The sequence below is a fragment of the Pelophylax lessonae genome (assembly GCF_965119305.1).
Source record: "Pelophylax lessonae genome assembly, chromosome: 11".
NCBI classification, from domain to species: domain Eukaryota; kingdom Metazoa; phylum Chordata; class Amphibia; order Anura; family Ranidae; genus Pelophylax; species Pelophylax lessonae.
This window is the reverse complement of record NC_138778.1, coordinates 151,652,486-151,676,651: the sequence shown is the minus strand read 5'-3', so window position 1 is coordinate 151,676,651 and position 24,166 is coordinate 151,652,486. Positions and strand designations below refer to the sequence as shown.

Genomic DNA, 24,166 nt, shown 5'->3' with positions numbered 1-24,166 from the left:
CTGATTGACAGCTGTGGGAGCCAATGGTACTGTGGCTGTGTCTCAGCCAATCAGAATCAGTCCCAGACGGCTGAGGGACTTGTGGACATCGCTGCCGAGCGAAAGGGTTCAGGTATAGGGGTGTTGGGGAGGCTGCAACACCCAGAAGGTTTTTGATCTTAATGCATAGAACGCATTCAGATAAAAAGCCTTGTGATTTTACAACTCCTTTAGATTTAAAGCCTTTAGTGTGCAGCAGCCCCCCTAATACTTACCCGAGCCCCCTCTCGAACCAGCAATTTCCACAAATGCCTTGGTCATCCAGGACTCTCCCCTCCTGATTTGCCAAGAGACAGCAGCGGCACCATTGGTCCTGCTTCTGTCAATTAAACTCAGCCAATCAGGAGAGAGAGAGAGGGGGCTGCAGCTTGACTCGGGTGACAGCTGTTTGCTGTAGGGGCACTCAACAGGAGGGAGGGGCCAGGAGCTCCAGTCAGGAATCTAAGAAGTGGAGGAACCAGGCTGCAATGTGCAAAACCAACTGCAATGAGCAGGAAAGTATAACAGGTTTGGTTTTCTTTTTTGTTTTGTTTTTTCTAATAAAATAATGAGACTTTGCAATCACTTTAAAGTGGTTGTAAACCTTAGGCTCCGTTCACATGTAGGCATTTTGGGGGCTTTGCTCTAGGATCGGCTCTCAAAACGCCCAACAAGACAAATTCTATTCATTTCAATGGCCCCTGTTCACATCTGAGCGTTTTGACGCCGTGAGCAAAACGCCCAACACTCAAAAGTACATGAGCTTCTTTTTGGGCAGATTACAGGCGTTTTCCATTGGTCTCTATTCAATCAAAAAACACCTGCACAAAAAACACCTGTAAAATGCCCGTAAGAACGCCTGTAATAGCAACGGAGCCTCAGACAAAATATGAACAAAGCATATCCCTCTATAGTGTGTACTTGCCTCAATCAAGAGCAAGTGTCATTTCTGTCTGCTGACAAGTTTTCCTGACAACAAGAGAAAAAATGGTGGCAAGGGAGGCTCCTGCAGACTGACGGCCTCAGCTCTGTTCCTGTGAGCTGTGTGAGGGGGGGTCCCCCCCCCCCAATCAGCTCTCCTCACTGACCTCTGCACAGTGCAACGTCAGCTCCCTTTTTTTTTTTTTAACCAAACTCTCAGACAAGCTTTATAAATTTTGACAGCTGTAGAGAAGAGAGAAGAGAAGAATGCAGACAAACAGGTACAACTTATTTAGGATGATTTGTTTCATCTCAGTGTATCACCTGAGGCCATTCACTCTATGGGTATGTGTGAGGGATAACAACCCCTTTAAGTTACACTAGGTCAGGGGGTAATGCGAGACAGTGTAATGCTCACTGCAGTGCTATGCAACAATATAAAAAACTTTTTTTTTTTTTTTATTTATTTATTGGGAGTCTAAGGCCCCTTTCACATACGGTCCGTTCAGATCTGCCGGTCAGTTTTTCAGGCGAATCTGAATGGATGCCCAATGCAATTATGAGGGTGATAAAAGCATGCAAAAAGTGATAAAAAAAAAAATAAAAAAAAAAAAATATATTATATATATATATATATATAAACAATAAATAGATGCAATAAGTCCAAGTAATTCAGAAAAAAATTTAGTAAACAATATTCACTATAAAGTGACTATAGTGCTGAAAGCGATCTCTTCCGTGATCATTTAAAGAGGTAAACCCACTCTTGGAACTTGTACCTATAGGTACTGTAAATATCTCCTAAACATGTACCATTTAGGAGATATTTTCTTTTAATGCAGCCGATGATGTCATCGGCGCATGCGCTCTGAAGGAATGGCCACTCGTGCCGTTCCTTCAGAGCCCTGTGCGGTGAACGGTGGGAGTGATGTAGTCGCGTCTCCGGCCAATCAGATGGACGGAGGGCGCGAACTAGGAAGCAGAACGGCCGAACATGTCGGCCATTCTGTCACTGGGCGGGCGGCACGGGGGGGGGGGGCTTTATTCTAAGGTAAGTATTTCATAATGAGCTAGTAAGTATGCAATACATACTAGCTCATTATGCCTTTGTCTACAGGTTTTTTTTTCCCTTTCCTCTTTTCTGCAGGATTTACTTCCTCTTTAAATAATACACTTCCCAATGAAATGTGATCAAAAAAGTAGTCCACTTCAAATGTGACAAAGAGTGTATCCAAAACGAATCCCCCGTGGTGAATCGTGCCTTCACCTCAACACCTTATGTGAATGGGTCCTCACCTTCGCTCCAGTGACCTAGTAGTTTAGTTCCACCCAAAAGTGGAACTTCCACTCATTTGTTTCCTCCCCCTCCGGTGCCACATTTGGCACCTTTCGGGGGGGGGGGGGGGTAAACGGGTACCTGTTTTTGATAGGTACCCTTCCCCACTTCTGGAATACAGCGCCATTCCTCGGATGTTTGGCCCCCTCCTACCCCCTGCCACCGAGCCAGTAGGAATGCGCAGTGTGCTTCACGCGTGCTCAGTAGGGACCCGCCCGTGAAGCCACAAGGCTTCACTGCCAGGTTCCCTGACCGGCAAGGCTGCGGCAACCGATGAAAACATCGGCTGCAGTGTCGACATTGCTGGACTCCAGGACAGGTAAGTGTCCTAATATTAAAAGTCAGCTGCTACAGTATGTGTAGCTGCTGACTTAATTTTTGGAGGGGGGGCGGAACTGCGCTTTAAAGCGGAGTTCCACCCAAAAGTGGAACTTCCGCTTTAGGGAGTCCTGACCCCCCGACATGCCACATTTGGCATGTCTTTTTTGGGGGGGGGGGGGGGGGGGAGCGGGTACCTAGTTTTGACAGGTACCCGCTCCCACTTCCGCTCGGAGCGCCGCGGCGCCCTGAGCGGAAGTTCTCCTCTCCCCCTCCCTCCCTGCAATCTTCTGGGACACGTCAGAGGTCCCAGAAGATTGCCGGCCAATCACGGCGTGCAGCGCGACTCGCGCAGTGGGTACCCAGCTGTGAATCCGCAAACTGTAACAGCCGGGTGCCCACAGCAGTGATGCCGGCGCCGAGGGAGAGGATCGAGGCTTCGGGCGTCCGCATCGCTGGACAGGTGAGTAAATGGCTGGAACTCCGCTTTAAGCTTGGTCTCACAGGGAAGTGCACCTTTTTGGGATCACCTTTCTTGGGGCCAAAGGTAGTTTATCAGTCCCCTCAGCTGAAGGTCCCACTCTGGCCAGACTCCCCTTACAGTAATCGGTCGATGCAACATAAAAAGAAAGGAACTCCAATAGTGCTCATAACTTTTTAAAATATCCAAATTTTATTCAAAAATAAAATGTATTCACATTCAGGTGCTGGAGTGCACCAAACATACAAAGCCTCTGATAAGTACTCTGTGATGGCAATGGGGTAGGAGTGAAAAACCTCTCGGTATGCTCCTTCTCTTCCGAGTCTCAGCAAATGCAGTCTGGGCTCCTCCCCTACGCGTGACGACACAGGGACACGTGTCTTATCCAGGGGGATATATTTGAAGTGGACTACTTTTTTGATCACATTTCACTGGGAAGTGTATTATTTAAATGATCACGGAAGAGATCGCTTTCAGCACTATAGTCACTTTATATGAGTTAATATTGTTTACTAGATGTTTTTTTAATTACTTGGACTGATTACATTTATTGATTTTTTTATATATTTATTCACTAGATTTTTTGATCACTTTTTGCATGCTTTTATCACCCTGATAATTGCGTTAAATTGCCACGTATATTATATTTAATTATTAATATATTTATTTATATAGATGTTACCACTCCGTTATTTTGACCTTTGTTATTTATATTTATCCAGTTTTCACAAACATATTTACGTATTTATACATATATCCTTTTGGCGCACTTTAATTGTGCGGCTCTATTTATTTTACCTACACCTATGGGAGAGTGCTGCGCTCGCTGCAGTTTCTAAAAGAGTGCCTGATCTTGTTTTCTCACAGGAACACTTTATTTTATTTATAATCACTCGTGGGCTACCGTAAAATCTGTCTAATTTGTCTCACAGCAGAGAGACTGACGGATGATCACATGAGACTATGAAGTTCTTAGTTGTAAACTAATCCTAATGGTCTGTACAAAATATATCACCTGTTCAACTGCTTGGTAACAAAAATTGCTAATCAGCCAATCACATGGCAGAAACTCAATGCATTTAGGCATCTAGGCGTGGTAAAGACAACTTGCTGAAGTTCAAACAGAGCTTTAGATTGGGGAAGAAAGAGGAATTAAGTGACTTTGAACGTGGCATGGTTGTTGGCGCCAGATAGGCTGGTCTGAGTATTTCAAAAACTGCTGATCTACTGGGATTTTCACACAGAACCATCTCTAGGGTTTACAGAGAATGGTCTGAAAAAGAGAAAATATCCAGTGAGCGGCAGTTGTTGTGGGGACGAAAATGCCTTGTTGATGTCAGAGGAGAATGGTCAGACTGGTTTGAGATGATAGAAAGGCAAAATCACTCAAATAACCACTAGTTACAACCAAGGTATGCAGAATACCATCTCTGAACCCACAACACATGGAACCTTGAAGCAGATGGACTACAGTAGCAGAAGACCACACTGAGCGTCACTCCTGTCAGCTAAGAACAGGAAACTGAGGCTATAATTCACACAGGCTCACCAAAATTGGACAACAGAAGATTGGGAAACCGTTGCCTGGTCTGAGAAGTCTCAATTTCAGCTGCCACATTCAGATGGTGGGGTCAGAATTTGGTGTAAACAACATAAAGCATGGACCCATCCTGCCTTGTATCAATGGTTCAGGCGGTGGGGGTGGTGTAATGGTGTGGGGGATATTTTCTTGGCACACTTTGGACCCCTTAGTACCAATTGAGCATTGTTTAAATGCCACAGCATACCTGAGTATTGTTGCTGACCATGTCCATCCCTTTATGACTACAGTGTACCCATCTTCTGATGGCTCCTTCCAGCAGGATAATGCACCATGTCACAAAGCTCAAATCATCTCACCTCATGACTATGAGGTCACTGTACTCCAATGGCCTCCACACTCACCACATCTCATCCAATACAGCAGTGGTCCTCAACCCTGGCCTACAGGGCCCACGAACAGGCCAGATTTGCAAGAACTGAAATGCATCCCAGGTGATCTCATTTGCTGCTCAGTGATTGCAGTATTCTAGTCTGCATCTTCCCAAGGTAATACTTAAAATCTGGCCTGTTAGTGGGCCCTGAGGACCGGAGTTGAGGACCACTGCAATAGAGCACCTTTGGGATGTGGTGGAAAAGGAGATTTGCATCATGGATGTGCAGCCGAGAAATCTGCAGCAACTGTGTGATGCTACCATGTCAATATGGACCAAAATCTGAGGAATGTTTCCAACACCTTGTTGAATCTATACCATGAAGAATGAAGGCAGTTCTGAAGGCAAAAAGGGGTCCAACCCGGTACTAGCAAGGTGTACCTAATAAAGTGGCCGGTGAGTGTATACAGGTTACATTTGTTACATACAGCACATTAAAGTCAAAATCCTGTTGCCTAAATTGTCTTCCAGGACAGCACACGACAGTTATTGTATTTCTGGAGAACCTGAAAGGAGGAGGCTCAGCTCTGAATTCGTCTCCTCGGAGGAGAGGAAACACAATCACTGTCATGTGCTGTTTTGGAAGACTCCTGAAAATAGAGTAACCGGCAAGTCTAACTGGATTTCTATACACTTGACTATGGAGTAAAGTAAGGTGACCCTAATCCTGTCTGCGTTGCAGACTGTTCACATGTCAGACACATAAGAAAAACAACCTCCTGACCCTCCTTATCCAAAACAACCACCCTCCTCCCTAATTCCTGATCCAACAAATCAATCTACAAGTCCAGGCATGTAAACCTGGGAAACGGTGCGATTATAGAACAGTATATCGTACTTTAGCAAAGTATTTCTTACCTCTTTTCCAAGCTCCGTGTTTTCGCACTGAGCGGATGCTCCAAGTTCCTCTGATGCACGTTCTTGTTCATTCTCTATGCTGTCCCTGAGGCTAGTCTCTGAAGTTGGGAGGTTTTGAGGACTGTCCGTAGAACGGCTGGAACCAGTCTGAGCGCTGGACACCGATCCCTCAGCTTCCCTGTGCACTAACCAAGCATCAAGCTCTGTGCTGGGCACCTGCAGTCTGTCCAGCGCACGCATACGGCTCAGCAGTCTGCGGGATGTGAAAAACTGGTCCAAGTCCACACTCTTGGGGTGAACCCCATAACCTTCAGAGGTACCACGAAGGCTGTGGAACTGAGTCTGTGTATATGCGGACGTAGGTCCCAGGATGATCTCGTGCAAAGGGGGCAGGTGAGAGGGCAGATATGAATCCAGGTCCACACGCACACCCATCAGGCTCAGAAGAATGGTGAACTGGATAAGACCCTCCGTCAGATACTTCTTCAAAGACAGCATGTCTGGGAGCCCCAGGGAAGAAGGGACCCCCAATACTTACACTTCCGTGCACTCTAGAAGATGTCCAGATTGTTTGCCTTACAAAAAAATAAATTGTATTAGAAATTAAAACCATGCACAATAGTTTTTTTTTTTTTTTTTTTTAACATACATGGCCAAATATTAAAACATTTATGAAGAAATCCTAACCCAGACATTTTCCACCAAGATTCAGTGGACCCCTAGAGTTCCTTCTGGTGGCACTTCCATCATTTCAGTCCTAAGGCAGCAGAGCACTCTGCATGGCACCACTGATCTTTTTAGCTAATAGGATGGCCTCCTGACCACCAGTGTAATCACTAAGGGGGGAAACCTCTGCGTGAATCTAAGATGGAAAAGGACCTGGGGGTACTGGTAGACAACAGGCTTGGCAGTGGCATGCAATGCCAAGCCGCTGCAAGCAAAGCCAACAGAATACTGGGATGTATAAAAAAGGGGATTCACTCCAGAAATAAAGAGATTATTCTCCCACTCTACAAGACTCTGGTCCGGACACATCTGGAGTATGCTGTCCAGTTCTGGGCACCGGTCCTCAGGAAGGATGTGCTGGAACTGGAGAGAGTCCAGAGAAGGGCAACAAAAATAATTAGGGGAATGGAGGACATCAGCTATGAGGAAAGACTACAAGCACTGAACTTATTCTCTCTGGAGAAGAGACGATTGAGGGGGGATATGATATCAATGTACAAATACTGTACTGGCGACCCTAGCATAAGGAATAAACTATTCAGAGTAAGGAGATACAATAAGACACGTGGCCACTCACTAAAACTAGAGGAAAGGCGGTTTAACCTTAAAATACATAAAGGGTTCTTCACTGTCAGAGCGGTAAGGATGTGGAATTCTCTTCCACAAGCAGTCGTATCAGCAGGGAGCATTGATAGTTTCAAAAAACTATTAGATGGGCACCTTAAAGACCACAACATACAGGGGTATACAATGTACGGTTAAAAGCAAACACACACACACATCATAGGTTGAACTGGATGGACTGATGTCTTTTTTCAACCTCACCAACTATGTAACTATGTAATAAGCAGCATTCATCCCACTGACCTGATGAATACATTTAACAGGGTTTTCCTGAGATCTGAAACTATTTTCAGGGTTCCTCTGGAGTTAAAAGTTTGAGTAAGGCTGTGTTAACTAATAAAAGCTGTGAAAGTGAAAGCTGTGGCTTACAGAGGGATTGCATCAGAAAACAACATTTATGAAGAAATTTATAACCCAGCTATTCTCCTTCAGAACTCCATTGAACTCTGCCTAGGACTCCTCCAGAGTTTGCTAGGGGTCCCTTGAGCTGATTGATTTCCCTTATGACTGCTTCCCATGTGTGTCTGATCCAGGTCCAAAGACACTTAGCAAAGCAGCAGTATGACACCAATGTTCTTTGTAGTGGTCTGTAAGGGTGGCATTCTTTCCACTGCTCTCAAATGTAAGAGATCATTCTCATTGGTCCCCAGTGTAAAGGGCATCCTTTCCACAGCTCCCCAATCTGAAGGGCCATCCTTCCCACATGATCACATCTCTAAAGGGGGGGCAATCCTTCCCCTTGATCCCCAATCTAAGGAGGGGGGGTGGCAATCCTTCCCCCTGATCCCCAATCTAAGGAGGGGGGTGGCAATCCTTCAACCTGATCCCCAATCTAAGGAGGGGGGTGGCAATCCTTCAACCTGATCCCCAACCACAGAAGGGGGGGTGGCAATCCTTCAACCTGATCCCCAACCAAAGAAGGGGGGGTGGCAATCCTTCAACCTGATCCCCAACCAAAGGAGGGCGGGTGGCAATCCTTCAACCTGATCCCCAACCAAAGGAGGGGGGCGGGTGGCAATCCTTCAACCTGATCCCCAACCAAAGGAGGGGGGGGGCAATCCTTCCCCCAGCCCCCCAATGTAAGGGGGGCAATCCTTCCCCAGCCCCCCAATGTAAGGTGGGCATCCTTCCCACTGCCCCCCCAATGTAGGGGGGGGCATCCTTCCCACTGCCCCCCCCAATGTAGGGGGGGGCATCCTTCCCACTGCCCCCCCCCCAATGTAGGGGGGCATCCTTCCCACTGCCCCCCCCCCCATGTAGAGGGGGGGCATCCGTCCCACTGCCCCCCAATGTAGAGGGGGGGCATCCGTCCCACTGCCCCCCAATGTAGAGGGGGGCATCCGTCCCACTGCCCCCCAATGTAGAGGGGGGGCATCCGTCCCACTGCCCCCCAATGTAGAGGGGGGGCATCCGTCCCACTACCCCCCAATGTAGAGGGGGGGCATCCGTCCCACTACCCCCCAATGTAGAGGGGGGGCATCCTTCCCACTGCCCCCCAATGCAGGGGGGGCATCCTTCCCACTGCCCGCCCAATGCAGGGGGGCATCCTTCCCACTGCCCCCCCAATGCAGGGGGGGCATCCTTCCCACTGCCCCCCCCAATGCAGGGGGGGCATCCTTCCCACTGCCCCCCCAATGCAGGGGGGGCATCCTTCCCACTGCAGGGGGGGGGCATCCTTCCCACTGCCCCCCCAATGCAGGGGGGGCATCCTTCCCACTGCCCCCCCCAATGCAGGGGAACTTTCCTCTGATCTCTAGGATTTTAATCTTAGCAGGATAGGAGTTCCCTAAACAAAAACAAAAAAACTGAAAATGACTGTAAAGTGGTGCATAAAGTTTGATAGTGCCGGTTCTGACTGGTTTTAGCAGTAGCTTACAGCGTGATTGCATCAGAGGAGATGTGATGGCATCACAGAAGGAGAACAGAAAGCAGAGCTCCTATAACGCAGATCAGAGTCTATATACTATGATATATAGAGCCTGTGCTGGTGATCCTCCTTCCCCTGATCTGCACACTCCCTCTACCAGGTCCTGGTAACCTAAACAAAGCCTGGACCTTTGACCTGCCACTCTTCTCACATTAACCTGGCCTGGACGACTGCTCTACTGATCTGGAAAGTCCCTTCCCCTCCTCCTCCCCCTATGTGTTAGATCAGATTGACATGCAGCCATCTGCTCAGGCAGATTCCTCACCCTACACACCCTATATATTTATATATAGTGCAACCCCAGCATATAACACTCCCTTCCTGTGCTGGGTGAGGACATGTTGTATAAAGGGGGGGGGTCACACAGACATTAAGGCGTGTTCCCTGTCACCACAGCCCTCATATCTGTAATATTAGGGTGACCATAAAGGCAGAAAACACCCCAATATGGTGATTTACACCCGTGATCAGTAAATCCGTCACCCTACACCCCCACCGATCCCCCAGGACAGTGAGCAGTAGGAGGAGAGAAGAGGCGCCGGGCCCCGCCATACCGATAAGTCCTGCTCTCCGATCTCCCTCCGCGTGCATCCACACCTGGTCCGCCCGCAGCCCCGACTAACACTTCCGCATCACCCGGCAACACAGCCACACACCGCCCACCAATCACATGCCAGAATAACATCTCCCACACAAGCCGAGAACTGAGAGGCAACAGCCGCGACCAATCACAACAGGACAACACCAGCGGCGACCAATCACCGCCCAGAGACAGACCACACCACGCAACTGCCACTGACAGCTCGGCGGCGAATAGCACCAGCCAGCGCCAACGTGCAAGGGCTGACGTCACGGGCTTGCTCCACGCCCAGCCCAATAAGAGGTGTGAGCCGCTGTTCGTTCTCTGAGTCCCGTCTGTAGTCATTAAGACGGATGAATGCGGGGTGATGGCGTCCTGCGGCTCCGGTCCCACCACCCACGCCACTCCGGACGGCCAGAATTGGAAGAAGAAGGGGCATAGGCCCTGCACAGTGACTTGCAAAAAAAAAAGTTACGCCTTGCGTCAGTACGTTCTAGAAATTTCCGTGCGTCAACGTCACCCCGTTAACATAAGTTGCGTCATATCGTTACATGTGGAGAGGGCGCGGGGCTATTGTGACTGGAAGTGTGTTATAGGTTGAGGGGGCGGAGCTACTGTGACTGAAAGTGTATTATAGGGTGTGGGGGTGAGAGGGCGGGGCTACTGTGACTGGATGCGTGTTATAGGTTGTGGGGATGAGAGGGCGGGGCTACTGGGACTGGAACTAGGTTATAATGGTGGGCGGGGCCTTCTAGAAAGTTGGACGCAGCGACTTGAGGAAGAGGGAGTCGTGAGAGAAGATGGAGAGCATGCCGGTACCGGAGCTTGTGTGACACAGACAGACCATAACTAACCCATAGAACAACACACAGTATATATATTGTGTATACACTGCTTACCACTCTTCCAGGGCCGTTATATATCACAAATGTGTATGTGTGTGGTGTCACCAACCCCCAGAAATACACTGTCCATAACAAAACAGGGAAAAAGTATAGGCCTCATTCACAAAGAGCTCCCCCCCCTTTTTAAATAGTGCATCCCATTGGTTAATGTCTGTGACGATCTGTGCATGCGCGATACATAACTTCGCTTGGCGTGATGTCAACACTGAGCGTGCACAGATCGTTGGAGGCATTATCCGACCATCTAAAAAGCGCTGAGGGAGAATTGAATTGTGAGACTGCCTCGCTCTCTCTGCGCATGCGCAAAACTCAAGCGGCAGAATCCGTCCTGCAACACACCCAAATCCGCCCAACAGCAAATGTATTCCACCTATGACGTCACTGGAGTCTTGCACATGTGCAGAGAGAGCGAGGCAGAACCTGATAATTAGATTCTCCCTCTGTGCTTTGCAGATCGTTGGATAATGCCTCCGACCATCAGCGCATGCCCAGTGTTGACGTCATGTCAGCTGATCAACAGGCGCAGATCATTGGAGGCATTATCTGACAGGATGCACTATTCGACAGAACACCCTCCCCTGGACGTCTTTGCCCTGTGGAAGGAGAAAGCTCCATTAACCACTTGCTGACCCAGGCTTTTTCTGACATTTGTTGCTTACAAGTAAAAATCAGTATTTATTTTGCTAGAAAATTACTTAGAACTAATGATCGACCAATTAGCGGCAAAGCCGATATGCACTTTCCCCGATATATCAGAATCGGCCTTTTGATTTACCAATATTGCCGATATTTTGGGAAAGTGCTGTACCGGAGTGATGCCTGCAACTAGAGGCATCACCCCGGTATCAGCGTCCATAGCCGACGGTCGGCTGACTTGTAATGACAACTGATGTGGCTGAGAAGCCGCTCGGCTGTCATTCCAAGGAACGGGAGGGGACGACCCCCCCTTCCCGCCGCCTTCCGCGGCTCGCCCAGGTCTCCTGTCCCACCGGGAGACCCGGACATCCTACCTTCTTCACCGCCGTCTGACCAGGTCTCCATCTGCACTACCGCCGTCTGACCGGATCTCCATTTCTTTGAATTCGGCACCGCCGAGTACCCAGAAGTGATGTCATGACATGACATCACTTCTGGGTACTGGTGGCGCCGTATTAAAAAAACTTACAGCATTCAAAACAGCCAAACTTGGCGTTTTGAATGCTTTTAAGTGCAGAGGAGGGGTTTGGGGTCTTTTAGACCTCCAGATCCCTCCACCACAGTACAAAAAAAAATAATTTTTTATAATGTCCAAAATTATTGGCCGATACCAATATCCAATGACCAAAATATCGACGGTAAAAAAAACAATATCAGTCGATCAATACTTAGAACCCCCAAACATTATATATATATATATGTAGAGATAGGTAGATAGATGCGATAGCGCTGCTAAAAAGAATTGCTTGATGGGGAAAAACGTGCTATAAACATACAATATCTAACATAAAAAAAAAAATATTTAAATAATGTGCAATATAAAAAATTAGCATCTAATAAAGTGCAACAATAGTGCAGAGACTGCGTCTCTGATTAAAAAAAAAGTGCATGTGAGGCAATAAAAACCAGAGTGTAAAAACAAATAAACAAAACACTCCAAAAGTGCCAATGTGCAATAAATAAAGTCCAAAAAAAGTCTCTATAAGAAGTGCAGTCTGTGAATCATTCCATGTGTATTCACTCCTTAAATATTGTGCTGCGATCACCAGATGAAGTGTCTGCTCACCTCCATAATTAACCCACTAAGGGTCTAAAGCAGTTTGAAGGCAGATAAATATTGCTTCACTGTACTTGGTGTTATTCCAAAAATAGCACATGTGGAAATAAAAAAAGACAATCAAGTTCTTTAAGCAAGTTGCTTGAAGCACTTCCAAATTCAAGAAGAAGATTTTTCACAACAGCAACAGCACAAAATATAAAACCACCTTGTCTGCAGGATGTTTGAAATCTTGTCAGTTTTTTTGAATGTTTGAACTGAATTTTCATCACTTCCTGTATCACACAATGATAATGAGACACTGATGGCGGGAAAAAAAAAACTGACAGGGGTTATAGACCATCCTTACCCTATCTAAAAAAAAATATATATATATATATATATATATATATATATATATTTTTTTTTTTTTCCTATAGTTCTACTTTAATTAGGAGGAGGCAAAAATGCAGGAATTCTCCTTAGGGGATAAAATTCCACTTTAGGCTGATTTAATAATCAAGCAAAACTTACATGCGGCATGCAGAGATAGCTTCCATCCTGCGGTGAGAAGCTCCTGGCCTGTGCAGCACAGCCATATATCTTCATGGGGCCATCGTCTAGCCAGGAGATGGAGGTAGGCAAATCCCATAGATTTCTATAGGGGTGTTCTGCTCAGGCGCTACCAGGAGAGGGAGCCGGTCACTACATGATGTAAACAAACACCAGAGGCCGTTGCCGTTGGATCTTATTAAAGTGAAATTAAACCCACAGATTTAAAGTGGAATTCCAGCTTAACCCTAACCATTCTTAAAAGTCCCCTTCCCCACCTTCTAACACATATTCTAACTAACCTATGCAAGAAAGATGTACAGTGGCTTGTGTGACGGACGCAGGTATCAGATCCCTGTCCTCACTAACTTGTGACAAAGGACCAGCCAATCTCACACCCTGCCGTAACTTAAGTAACAATTCCACTCTCTGTTGCACCCCACACAAAGATTTTCCAGCTTGCGGGACCACAATCTAGGTGCCAGGCTGAGAGCGATTGTCACCGGGCTAATTAAGCAATTAACCCTTTCAATGCCACCATCTCCGTGTTGTTATGAGCCCAGAGGAAGCTCGTAATTTTAGAAATACCAATTATGATTTTAGAATAATCTTCTGTAACACACACTGTCACCAACTGTCATAAGCTGGGGATCCCAGCTTAGAAAAAAAGCTGTTCATTCGAAGGGATTGCATGAGGACTCGAGGGCATACAATGCGATTAGAGGAGAAGCGTTTTAACCTCAGGCAACGTGGGGGGTTCTTTACTGTTAGGGCTACAAGATTGTGGAATTCTCTACCACAAGAGGTGGTTTCTGCGGGTAGTATGGTGGCTTTCAAAAGACTCTTAGACGTACATCTCAAGGATCAGAACATTCAGGGGTATGTGAGATGATTACAGCCACACACACCTACACAGGTTGAACTGGATGGACTATTGTCTTTATTCAACCTCACCTACTATGTAACTATGTAACCACACAGGAATGTTCAGAGGATTTTTCCTATACAGTAGCACTCTTCAAGAGACAGGTTCTTTGTTAGCTTGCAGTAAGAGATTAGGGACAAGGTTAACACTTTTCAAAATAAATTAATAATGAAAAGGTCAAAGTTGGCGCAAATAAAATTTTTACAGAAGAAAGGTGTTTCAAAGAAATAGAGACATAATTCAGCAATTAGAAATATAAGGTAGAATTGAGGAGGAAGAATACTTGCATTCAATGTCCTGGGTGTTATCAGAGTTCAATCGATGAGCCAGTTGTGATCGGTTCTCAAACTTAATATGTGGAGACACATTTAGGATTGGCAGCTGTTTTTTACCATATTTTTCATTTAGTGTGGTGCACTTTGATTCACACCCTGTTTTTTTATATCTTTTTATTTAGTGTGGTAGCGCATTGGTCACCTTACATTTTCTCAAACTTAATAGATGTTCCTTCTTGATGTTACCATGAGAACTCTGATAACTGGGTAGGAGTAAGCTTTGTCTCTGGGATCAAAGGGGTGTTGACAGATGCCCCTCACCAATTAAAATGGAGTGGCAATGGGCTGTCCTGGGGTTATGACAATATCAGGACCTTCCTCTTTGGACAGTTTTATACCACTATTCATATCTCAAAATATGTATTGGTTATATCTTTAAACTGATAGTTTATCATTCAGCATGTAATTTCGCATCCAGGGATACCAAACACAGAATATGTCAGATAAACTTGTCAGCCAGGGAATATCTGGCACCTATCTTCTATTCTATATGTGATAGGGCGGTCATGCATGCTCTTAATTCAATCAGTATGACATTTCTCATCCAATTATATACTTATTGTTAATGTGTCATGTTCCTGTCTGCATTTATGAATCGTGTATGTATTTATTAAGTTTTTAATGAGCAGAGCTGCTGATTATTCTTAATGGATTTGTTCAAAGTTTTACTACAGGCCTGTTTTGGAAGAAGCAAACATCCTGCCAGAACTCAATTAGTGGTTTTAGGTCTCTGAGATAACGGTTCTTTTGAAGTGTAAAACCAATGCATTCCATGAGTTAACTGAGGTGGGGAGGGAGGAGAATATCACTGCGTGTATAACTGTTCTGCCTGTCATGGCTGACTTATAATGACTGAACAACATGGCCGCTTTCGACAGCTTTTCGTATATCCAGTGCAGGATATCATTACACTTTGCAAAAGTATTGTTTGTGTTTTGTTGTCTCATAACCTGGAATTAACATTGATTGTTTGAGGATTTGCATCATTTAATTTACAGGACATGCCTACAACTTTGAAGATTTTTTTTTTTTTTTTTTATTGTGAAGCAAACAACAAATAAGACAAAATAACAAAAAAAGTCAATGTGCATAACTATTCACCCCCCTAAAGTCAATACTTTGTTGAGCCACCTTTTACGGCAATCACAGCTCCAAGTTGCTTTGGATAAGTCTCTGTGCGCTTGCCACATCTTACCACTGGGATTTTTGCCCATTTCTCCTTGCAAAACTGCTCCAGCTCCTTCAAGTTGTATGGTTTGCGCTTGTGAACAGCAATATTTAAGTCTGACCACAGATTTTCTATTGGATTGAGGTCTGGGCTTTAGCTGGATACACACTATCCAACTTTTGTGGTTAGATTTCCTTCAGATTTACCTTTTCTATGTAGTTCAAGGGCCTGCCAGATTGAATACAAATTGAAAGTGTTTAGGTCTGACCTCATATTATATGCTATTGGTAAGTCTAAAGGAAAAAGTCTTCAGAAAATCTTATAGTGTGTATGGCCCATTTGACTGGGCCATTCCAACACATTTACATGTTTCCCCTTAAACCACTTAAAGAGGTTGTAAACCCACCTCACAAACTTTTACCTATAGGTAAGCCTATATTAAGGCTTACCTATAGGTGCTATAAATATCTCCCAAACTTGCACCGTTTAGGAGATATTTAGAGTGCATACTGCCAATGACGTCATCGGCGCAGGTGCTCTGAAGGAACGGCCACCCGTGTCGTTCCTTCAGAGCTCAGTGCCGTGAACGGCGGCTCCCACGCGCAGGCGCGGGAGTGATGTAATCGCGCCTCCGGCCAATCAGATGGCCGGAGGACGCGAACCCGGACGGCCGGACATGTCGCCGTCCTGTCGCTGTGGTGGCGGCACGGCGGGGGCTTCGTTTTAAGGTAAGTACTACATAATGAGCTAGAATGCGATGCATACTAGCTCATTATGCCTTTCTCTTTACAGGGCTTTTTTTTCTTGTTTTTTTTTGGGGGGCTTTACTTCCTCTTTAAGTGTTGCTTTAGCAGTGTGTTTGGGGTGATTGTCCTGCTGGAAGGTGAGCCTCTGTCCTAGCCTCAAATCACGCACAGAGTGGTATAGGTTTTGCTCAAGAATATTCCTGTATTTAGCACCATCCACCTTTCCCTCAACTCTGACCAGTTTCCCAGTCCCGGATGCTGAAAAACATCCCCACAGCATGATGCTGCCACCACCATGTTTGACTGTGGGGATGGTGTTCTTTGGATGATGTGTTGGGATTGTGCTAGACATAGTGTTTTCTTTGATGGCCGAAAAGTTCAATTTTAGTCTCATCAGACCAGAGCACCTTCCTCCATATATTTTGGGAGTCTCCCACCTGCCCTGTCGCAAACTCAAAATGTGCCATTTTTGTTTTTTTTTGCTGAAAGTTTCTTCTGGCCACTGTGCCATAAAGCCCAACTCTATGGAGCGTACGGCTTATTGTCATCCTATATACAGATACTCCAGTCTCTGCTGTGGAACTCTGCAGCTCCTCCAGGGTTACCTTAGGTCTCTGTGCTGCCTCTCTGATTAATGCCCTCCTTGCCCGATCCGTGAGTTTTGGTGGGCGGCCGTCTCTTGGCAGGTTTGCGGTTGTGCCATGTTCTTTCCATTTGGTTATGATAGATTTGATGGTGCTTCTGGGGTTTATCAAAGATTTGGATATTTTTTTTATAACCTAACCCTGACTTGCACTTCTCAACAACATTGTCCCTTACTTGTTTGGAGAGTTCCTTGGTCTTCATGGCAGTGTTTGGTTAGTGGTGCCTGTTGCTTAGGTGTTGCAGCCTCTGGGGCCTTTCAAAAAAAGGTGTGTATATGTAATGACAGATCATGTGACACTTCGATTGCACACAGGTGGACATTATTTCACTAATTATGTAACTTCTGAAGGTAATTTTATTGGCTTCATAACAAAGGAGATGAATATATACGCACATGTCAATTTTCCGTTTTTCTTTTTCAAAAAAATAGTTTTATGTATATATTTTTCTCATTTCACTTCACCAACTTAGACTATTGTGTTCTGATCAATCACATAAAATGAATTGAACAAAAAACATTGAACTTAAGGCTGTAATGTAACAAAATAGGTAAAAAGCCAAGGGGGTAAATACTTTTCCAAGGCTCTGTACATTTCAGGCCTTTCCAGTCCCATCACGTGATCGGGCTCCCTGATTTCAACAGAAGAGAGGAGGGACCACCGAAAACAGATGGGCTATAGGAGCCTATGGATATCATCCCCTTTTCTGGCTTTCCCAGCCATTGAAGGAGTGCTCTCTCCTCTCCCCTGCAGCCACGACTGTATGACACAGGAAATAACATGATTGGAGCAGCCTGAAAATAGGTAAGTATATACATCATTCCTACATCAGTTAGTAAACATAGGTGTGGGGAGGGGACAGTTTTAAGAGTAGCTAGGGTAAAAGCATTATTAAAGGATAATCTTTTTTTTTTATGAAAATACTAAACATGTTATACTATAAACAGCTCTATGCAATGGTAATGCACAGAGCAGGCCAAACCTTCTCTTCTGGGGTCCCCTGCCAGCACTCTTTGCCCCTCCTCTTCTGTGCTTGCCCCTACACCCCCCCCCCCTTCACACAGGAGCAGAGCTGAGGCTGTCAATTAGCTGGAGCTCCCTCCCGTGTCCCCTTTTTTCTCTTGGCGTCAGGAAAACTTGTCAGAAGTGATTCATCCAGATTGCATACTTGCATACTGTTCTAGTTTTGGTGTGCCTGCTGAACAATGAAAACATTTGTAGCTTTTCTTTTACAGGAGGATTGGACATGGGCAAACAGAATAACCCCTTCTACTCTCAGCATGCCTTCGTTTTGTGATCGTGTCATAGACGGATCAACACCTTTTCGGCTGAGAAATGTCTAACCTAGAGTTGCACAATTCTGGCCACAATGAGAATCACAATTTTCCCCCTTCCAGGACAGCTACTTAGAGAGATGATTGGCTCCATCTTCTACAGGAAACACAAATCTGACACAATTTAAAAAGCCATCCCCTTCGTCTGACCCTCAGTTTTTTTGTGTTTCCAGACCTTCAGGAGTACACACACCATAACATTTGTTGTTTTCTTGGGTCTGGTTACTGTGGTTGGCGGACCCCATCCTCTTTAGGTTACAGGTATTAGACTAGTTGTGGCTTGTCTACTGTAATTCTGCTATTACTCAGAGGGTTTTCTCTTATAGTGGTAATTGCCTTAATCTGTAGGGCAACTCTCACTTATTGGCTCCCGGGCTCTGAGGTACGTCCCACTAGATACACATGGGGAAGAGGATCGTGTGTGGGCGTCTCTGTATGCTTCCTTCACCTCGGGTGTAGCAAAATGGTATCTGATGACGCACTTCTAGTGACGTGGCAAGATGGCGCGGAAGCAGCAGGGCACACTTCCGGACGCAGAGATTCTTATCTCCCCAATAGCCAGTGGGTATGGTGACTGATTTTTTGGCTGCAGAGAGTCTCAGTGGCTCAGGCAGCGGAGCGCTGTCCTGGCGGGCGAGGACTTACACTAGCAGTGCACACCGGGGGTTTCCTCTTCCATGGAATGGAGCAGATTCTTAGAGGATCAGAGGATATTCCTGTGGATAGAGCACCCGCTCAGATTGAGCCAGCGGCTGCCTCTTCCTCCAACACTGTTCCAAAGGTATGTGCCTTTCTGAGAGGGCCATTAGAGCCAGTGTGGGGAATAAATTACAATCAGGAAAAGTTATTCTTTTTGCGCTGTGTTTTTTTTTTTCCAGACGGACTAAACATCTAAGAAAAAGTGTGGGAATTGTAGGTCTGTGACAAATGTATTTCCTCAGTAGCAGGTGCAGAGTCAGCTGCCTCTATAAAGGAATTGATGTCTTTGCTGAAGGAGATAGTTTCCTCCTTTCAGTCTTTTAGTGACAGTCTGGCTGGCCTCGGCCCTTCAACCTCTAAGCCCACCATGGTAGTTCAGGAGCCTTTAGCCATAGTTTCAGCTAGATCCGTACTTCCTTTAGGATTAGAGACCATTAGTTCTAGGGATGGGTCTGATATAGAGGAAGGAGATAATTCAGCTTCTATTTCCGATGAGGATTCTGTTTCAGAGGTTGAGGAAGCTGTTAGCTCACCTAAATATCTTTTTCCATTGGAAGATGTTAATGAGTTTTTTCTTTTCCAATAGTTTTTATTGAGATTTTTAACAAAGAGTAAAAAAAATCAGCAGGTACAACATCATCCAATATTATTGATAAATTGTATATCTGGTTACATAAGTACTGATCATGATGACTCAATATATTTTCCTCTAGGACCATTTATTTACCATGAAGGAACTTAAGACCAAAGCTGTGGTCCCTAAGACAGCACCCTCTCTCGCCCCGCTACGCCTCACCCCTCCACTTAAGTCGCATGGGGGGGGGGTACAGGGATGTTGCTGCAGTGTTAGTGATATTACCCAGTCTCTCTATCAGAGCCCAACAGATTGGGGGGGGGGGGGGGAGTCAGGCGAAGCATATCGTGCTGGCTGTGTCCAACATGCAGTACATCTTCAGGGCACAGATTGAAGAAGGGCTCTTAATATACAGAACATATAAAGAGAAACAAGGGGCGAGTAAAGTAAAGCGAAAGAGGGAATAGGACACAAAGGTAGAAGTGCAAGAAGTGCACTCTATCCTGTCCAGGAGGGCTTTGGTGTTAGCATCCTATGAGGTATCCAAGAGGTACATAATCCATGGATCCCATATTTTATGGAAAAAGGCAACTTTATCTTTCAGAATTGCTGAAAAACGTTCATTAACCATGATCCAGGACAGCTTGGACTTTACCAAACTGGACTGTGATAGATCTCCATGATCTTGCTACAGCAATTCTAGCTGCCAAAAAAATAAATGTTATGAGCCTTCTTTTATGTCCTGTGGTCCCCTCCACCGGACGGCCCAACAGCGCCTGTATTAGTGATTTGATGAGGTTCACCTGGGTAAGCGTGTAAATAACGTTATATATGCGGATCCAAAATCTCCTCTTTTGGGCAGGTCCACCAAGTATGGAACATCGTGCCCTCCCGGCCGCAGCCTCTAAAGCACAGTGGGGAGGCACCCGGGACACAAGATGCCACTCACTGGCACCATATACCACCTTTGTAATTCGCCTAAATCAGTGAAGTGTTAATGTTAGCTTTAGACATATATTGTTCCATTTTACACCAATCCTCCACCTCCAGTGTCTCATTGATGTCTTGTTCCCATTTTTTCATATAAAACTTGGTGGGGACTGAAGTCAACATATTGTAGATCTTGGAGATGCGACCAGTGTGCCTGTTGAGATTCCTGCATAGATATTTCATTGCCGTAGAGGAGAATAAGTTCTATGAAGTGTCGCTAGGAAATGTGCTTGAGGCATCAAGACCTCCAACATTGAACGAAAGAAGGGTGTCTGACCTGTGTTGGGGGCGTAATAGGATTTCAGTGTGACTGCATGATCATTTATTTTCCCTGCCACCATAATATATCTACCTTCTTTATCTTTAATAAACATGGTGGGTTTGCTATGCAAATTGCTACTCCTCTCTTCCTATCCGGGCCATTAGGCAAAAAAAAGTGGGGTATCTAGCGTTTAAGTATTTGGGAACAGAGGTGCGAGAAAAGTGTGTCTCCTGGAGTATAAGAATATCAATAGGTATATATCATAGGTAAAAAGGCGCTGGTAATCTTAATATATCACGTGTTATAAAAATTAATAGGTGATTTAAAGTGTAATATATGTGATTAAAAATTGCTACAAATATATATATGATCTACTATTGGTGCAATTAGCAAAGAAAAGTGCATACCAGTGCAATTTCAATTCAGAAGTGTTTGTGCTTCTCAAAGTAAATTAATCCACAAAGGTGTGGATCAGTGAACCAATAAATAGATATATAAAGAATTCCATACAAAAATCACATAAGAATATATAAAAATATAAATATATAAATGTGCTCCAAGTAGTGTTTAAAAGTCCAGGCAATAGCATGCAATCAAAATTGTGCTTGGTGAATTCTTATTAATCCCTTCACAGTGCTTCAGGTGCTGGGATGTGACAACCGTCAATTAAGAAGTGCTTGTGCTTCTCAAAGTAAATTAATCCACAAAGGTGTGGATCAGTGAACCAATAAATAAATATATAAAGAATTCCATACAAAAATCACATAAGGATATATAAAAAAATCACATAAGAATATATAAAAAAGTATAAATATATAAATGTGCTCCAAGTAGTGTTTAAAAGTCCAAGCAATAGAATGCAATCAAAATTGTGCTTGGTGAATTCTTATTAATCCATTCACAGTGCTCCAGGTGCTGGGATGTGACAACCGTCTTTTCTTTTTATTGATAAGAATATCAATGCCTAATTTATGGTAGTTCTGAATGGGCATTGTCCGTTTGGTAGGAGAATTAAGACCCTGGACATTATGCGTCAGGATCTTAAAATCAGATGGGGGTGTCTTTAACATAAAGGTTCAGTGGACTGTACTTGCCTGTTAGAGAGTCCCTGGACCGTACTCAGAAATCGAGAGTTCTGTCGGGTTGCCATTAGTCCTAGACAGAAAGGTGCACTAGAATAAAAGAGCTCGGACAGGTGAAAAAAACAAAGATTTCGTAAAAAAGCAGAGTGCCTTTTATCGGCGCATAAGCAAACATTAATGAAATGACAATCTAAAGAACATAGCTACTTTGGTACTACAGCTGTTGGAGGGGGGGATGCCCCCAGATTTTGGTGTGAAGTTGCCGCCACTCGAAAGCCGAAGGCATGCATTTCCGACCCGGCCCTTTTAACCCAACATCTTTAAAAGGCCTAGAAGCAAGGGGGAATCGGCAAAGCGCGCAACACATAGACATTGTCAGAAGGACATAAACGTATTGGCCATAAAAAAAAAAGGGCGGGGGACGGAGGAACCCACTGCTTATACGTATATTGAAACTATATCAAATGTAGAATTTTAAATATAACCATAATGCCTGCAAATGTTTTTAAAGAGTTAATTGTCGCATGTTTGTGAGTCATATATCTAAGTCCGGTCACAACTGCAAGCCAGAGGTTGAACCAAGGAAGAGTCCTGAGAGGTGGTCAGGGACCAATGGAAGGACCTCCAGTCTCAAAAGCGAGATAATTGAAACAGCGACAAAAGTCCCTAGGCCAATCAAGTGATAGATGGAGATCTCCTAGAGGCAGGTCGCTTCAGTTGGAACCACAGTGGTGAAACCGGGCGATCTGTAACGTGAAGCTATGTCGAGGGGAGATTCCTTAGAGATCAGGCCCAGATCCAAAAGCACCTCCTCTCCTGACTGGAAACTTGATTGAAGGAGTGTGATTTGCCCTTGTATGAGAAAGATAAATGGATGGGAAATGTCCAGCTATATTTAATTTGGTGCTTAACTAGATGTGCAAGCAGGGGTTTCAATGATCGATGCTTTTGAATTGTCACTTGGGGAATGTCTGCAAAAATTTGGACAGTGTAACCCGAGCATGGTCAGATCGCCTCTAATTCTTGCCTCCTTCAAGATTTTCTCTTTAATCCTGTAGAAATGTGGCTTCACTAGATCACCTCTGGGTAGACCATGAGATCTCGGGGCCGTCAGGGTCCGGTAGACCCTATCTTTTTCCATCTGTTGGGGGGGGGGGATGTCGGGTATCTAATCTTTCATTAGGGAGTGGACAGCATCTTCCAAATTCACGATAGACTCTGGAACTCCCCTTATCCTGAAATTATATCTTCTGGATCTATTCTCCAGGTCCTCAATTTTAGCCTGTGCTTGATCTAGTTAGTCTTGAAGGGAGGTGATCATATTGGAATTTTGATAGGCCCTTTTTACTGTGCCACCCACTTTGGACTCTTTGGTGTCCAGCTGTCCACCAATATTTTGAAAATCACTTGTCAAGTCTGTAGTAATAATATTACATGCTTTATTCAGTTCCTGCTGCAGGAGGGCTGAAAATTATAGCAAGGAGTACTGCATCCCCGGATGATGTGGTCGGCTGTGCAGGTTGGTGATCTTGTGACAGGTCACCTTTGAGAACATCATCTTTGATGAAACGCGTCAGGTCACGGCGTGCTGACGTCACCTTCACGTTATTGTCCACGAAGGACGGGCGAGCGGAGCCGTCCGGCCGGCGGCCGTTACCTCTCTCCTTTGGCCTTTGTCATCTGATGCTTGTAAGTGTTTGTCCTTTTTATTTAATAAACATCCGTGGGTTTTATGCTATGGTGTGCTCCTTTGTATTCCATGGTTGATGTGTCATCTGCATCCTGAGTCCCCATTGGAGTTTCCAGCGGAGGTCCTAGTGGATTGGTCCCCTTGTACATTCATTTGCATACTATCCACCTGGAGTCGGTAAGGGTATTTACAATTGGTGTTGCCCTCCCTGGTTTGCAAGATTGGGACCCTCTAATCGTTTTTGCTCTTCACATTTATCTCTTTGGTAAGCTGCAGTCCTACTGGGGGAGGTGTCTGACTTTTCTGTCTGATATACCTGTCTGGTGATTATCTTAATACACTTTGGTAAGAAGTACCTATTGAGTTTTGTGGGGATCCAGTTTCCTTTCTTTATTCACGTCTATTCACTAGACTCACTCTCCAACACGGGATCCTTGGTGCTCCCAATCACTTTGGGTGTTACTTTTTGAATTTGTTTTTGTGGTTTTACGCTATGGCGTTTTGTTTTTCATTCCACATACCAATACCTTACTGAGGAGATCTACGTGGGGATCACGAGGTCCACTGGGGTCTACTTCCTGAGGTCCTTTGGAGTTGTCAGTCGTAATTTGGCTTTCACATACCCTGCTTCTGGTAAGCGGTACCTGCACAGTTACTTCGCTGATTACTTGATCTTATGTTTCCAATTTTTGGACATTATTACGGACTTTTTTTCACCATATAATCACATTATATGTTTCATTTTTAGCGCAACTTATTTATTACA

General features: G+C 45.1%; 2 protein-coding genes across 4 annotated transcripts in view; one reads left to right on the top strand and one right to left on the bottom strand.

The window, feature by feature from the left end:
• Window positions 1-9,980, bottom strand: part of NFE2L1 (NFE2 like bZIP transcription factor 1) — a 25,895-nt gene extending 15,915 nt beyond the window's left edge. Inside the window, exons 1-2 of the mRNA XM_082273016.1 lie at window positions 9,737-9,980; window positions 5,906-6,480 (exon numbers count right to left, since the gene is read on the bottom strand). Coding sequence (XP_082129142.1) covers window positions 5,906-6,403 — 498 coding nt within the window. The 5' untranslated portion in view covers window positions 6,404-6,480; window positions 9,737-9,980. The remainder of the gene's footprint in view (window positions 1-5,905; window positions 6,481-9,736) is intronic.
• A 501-nt stretch (window positions 9,981-10,481) lies between these two features.
• The window catches only part of COPZ2 (COPI coat complex subunit zeta 2), a 143,538-nt gene continuing 129,853 nt past the window's right edge, over window positions 10,482-24,166 (top strand). For 2 of the 3 annotated variants that reach the window (XM_082271878.1, XM_082271876.1), the window contains exon 1: window positions 10,482-10,577. In XM_082271878.1, the coding sequence (XP_082128004.1) occupies window positions 10,563-10,577 (15 nt within the window). In that variant the 5' untranslated portion in view covers window positions 10,482-10,562. The remainder of the gene's footprint in view (window positions 10,578-24,166) is intronic. The other variant, XM_082271877.1, reaches the window with a different exon arrangement.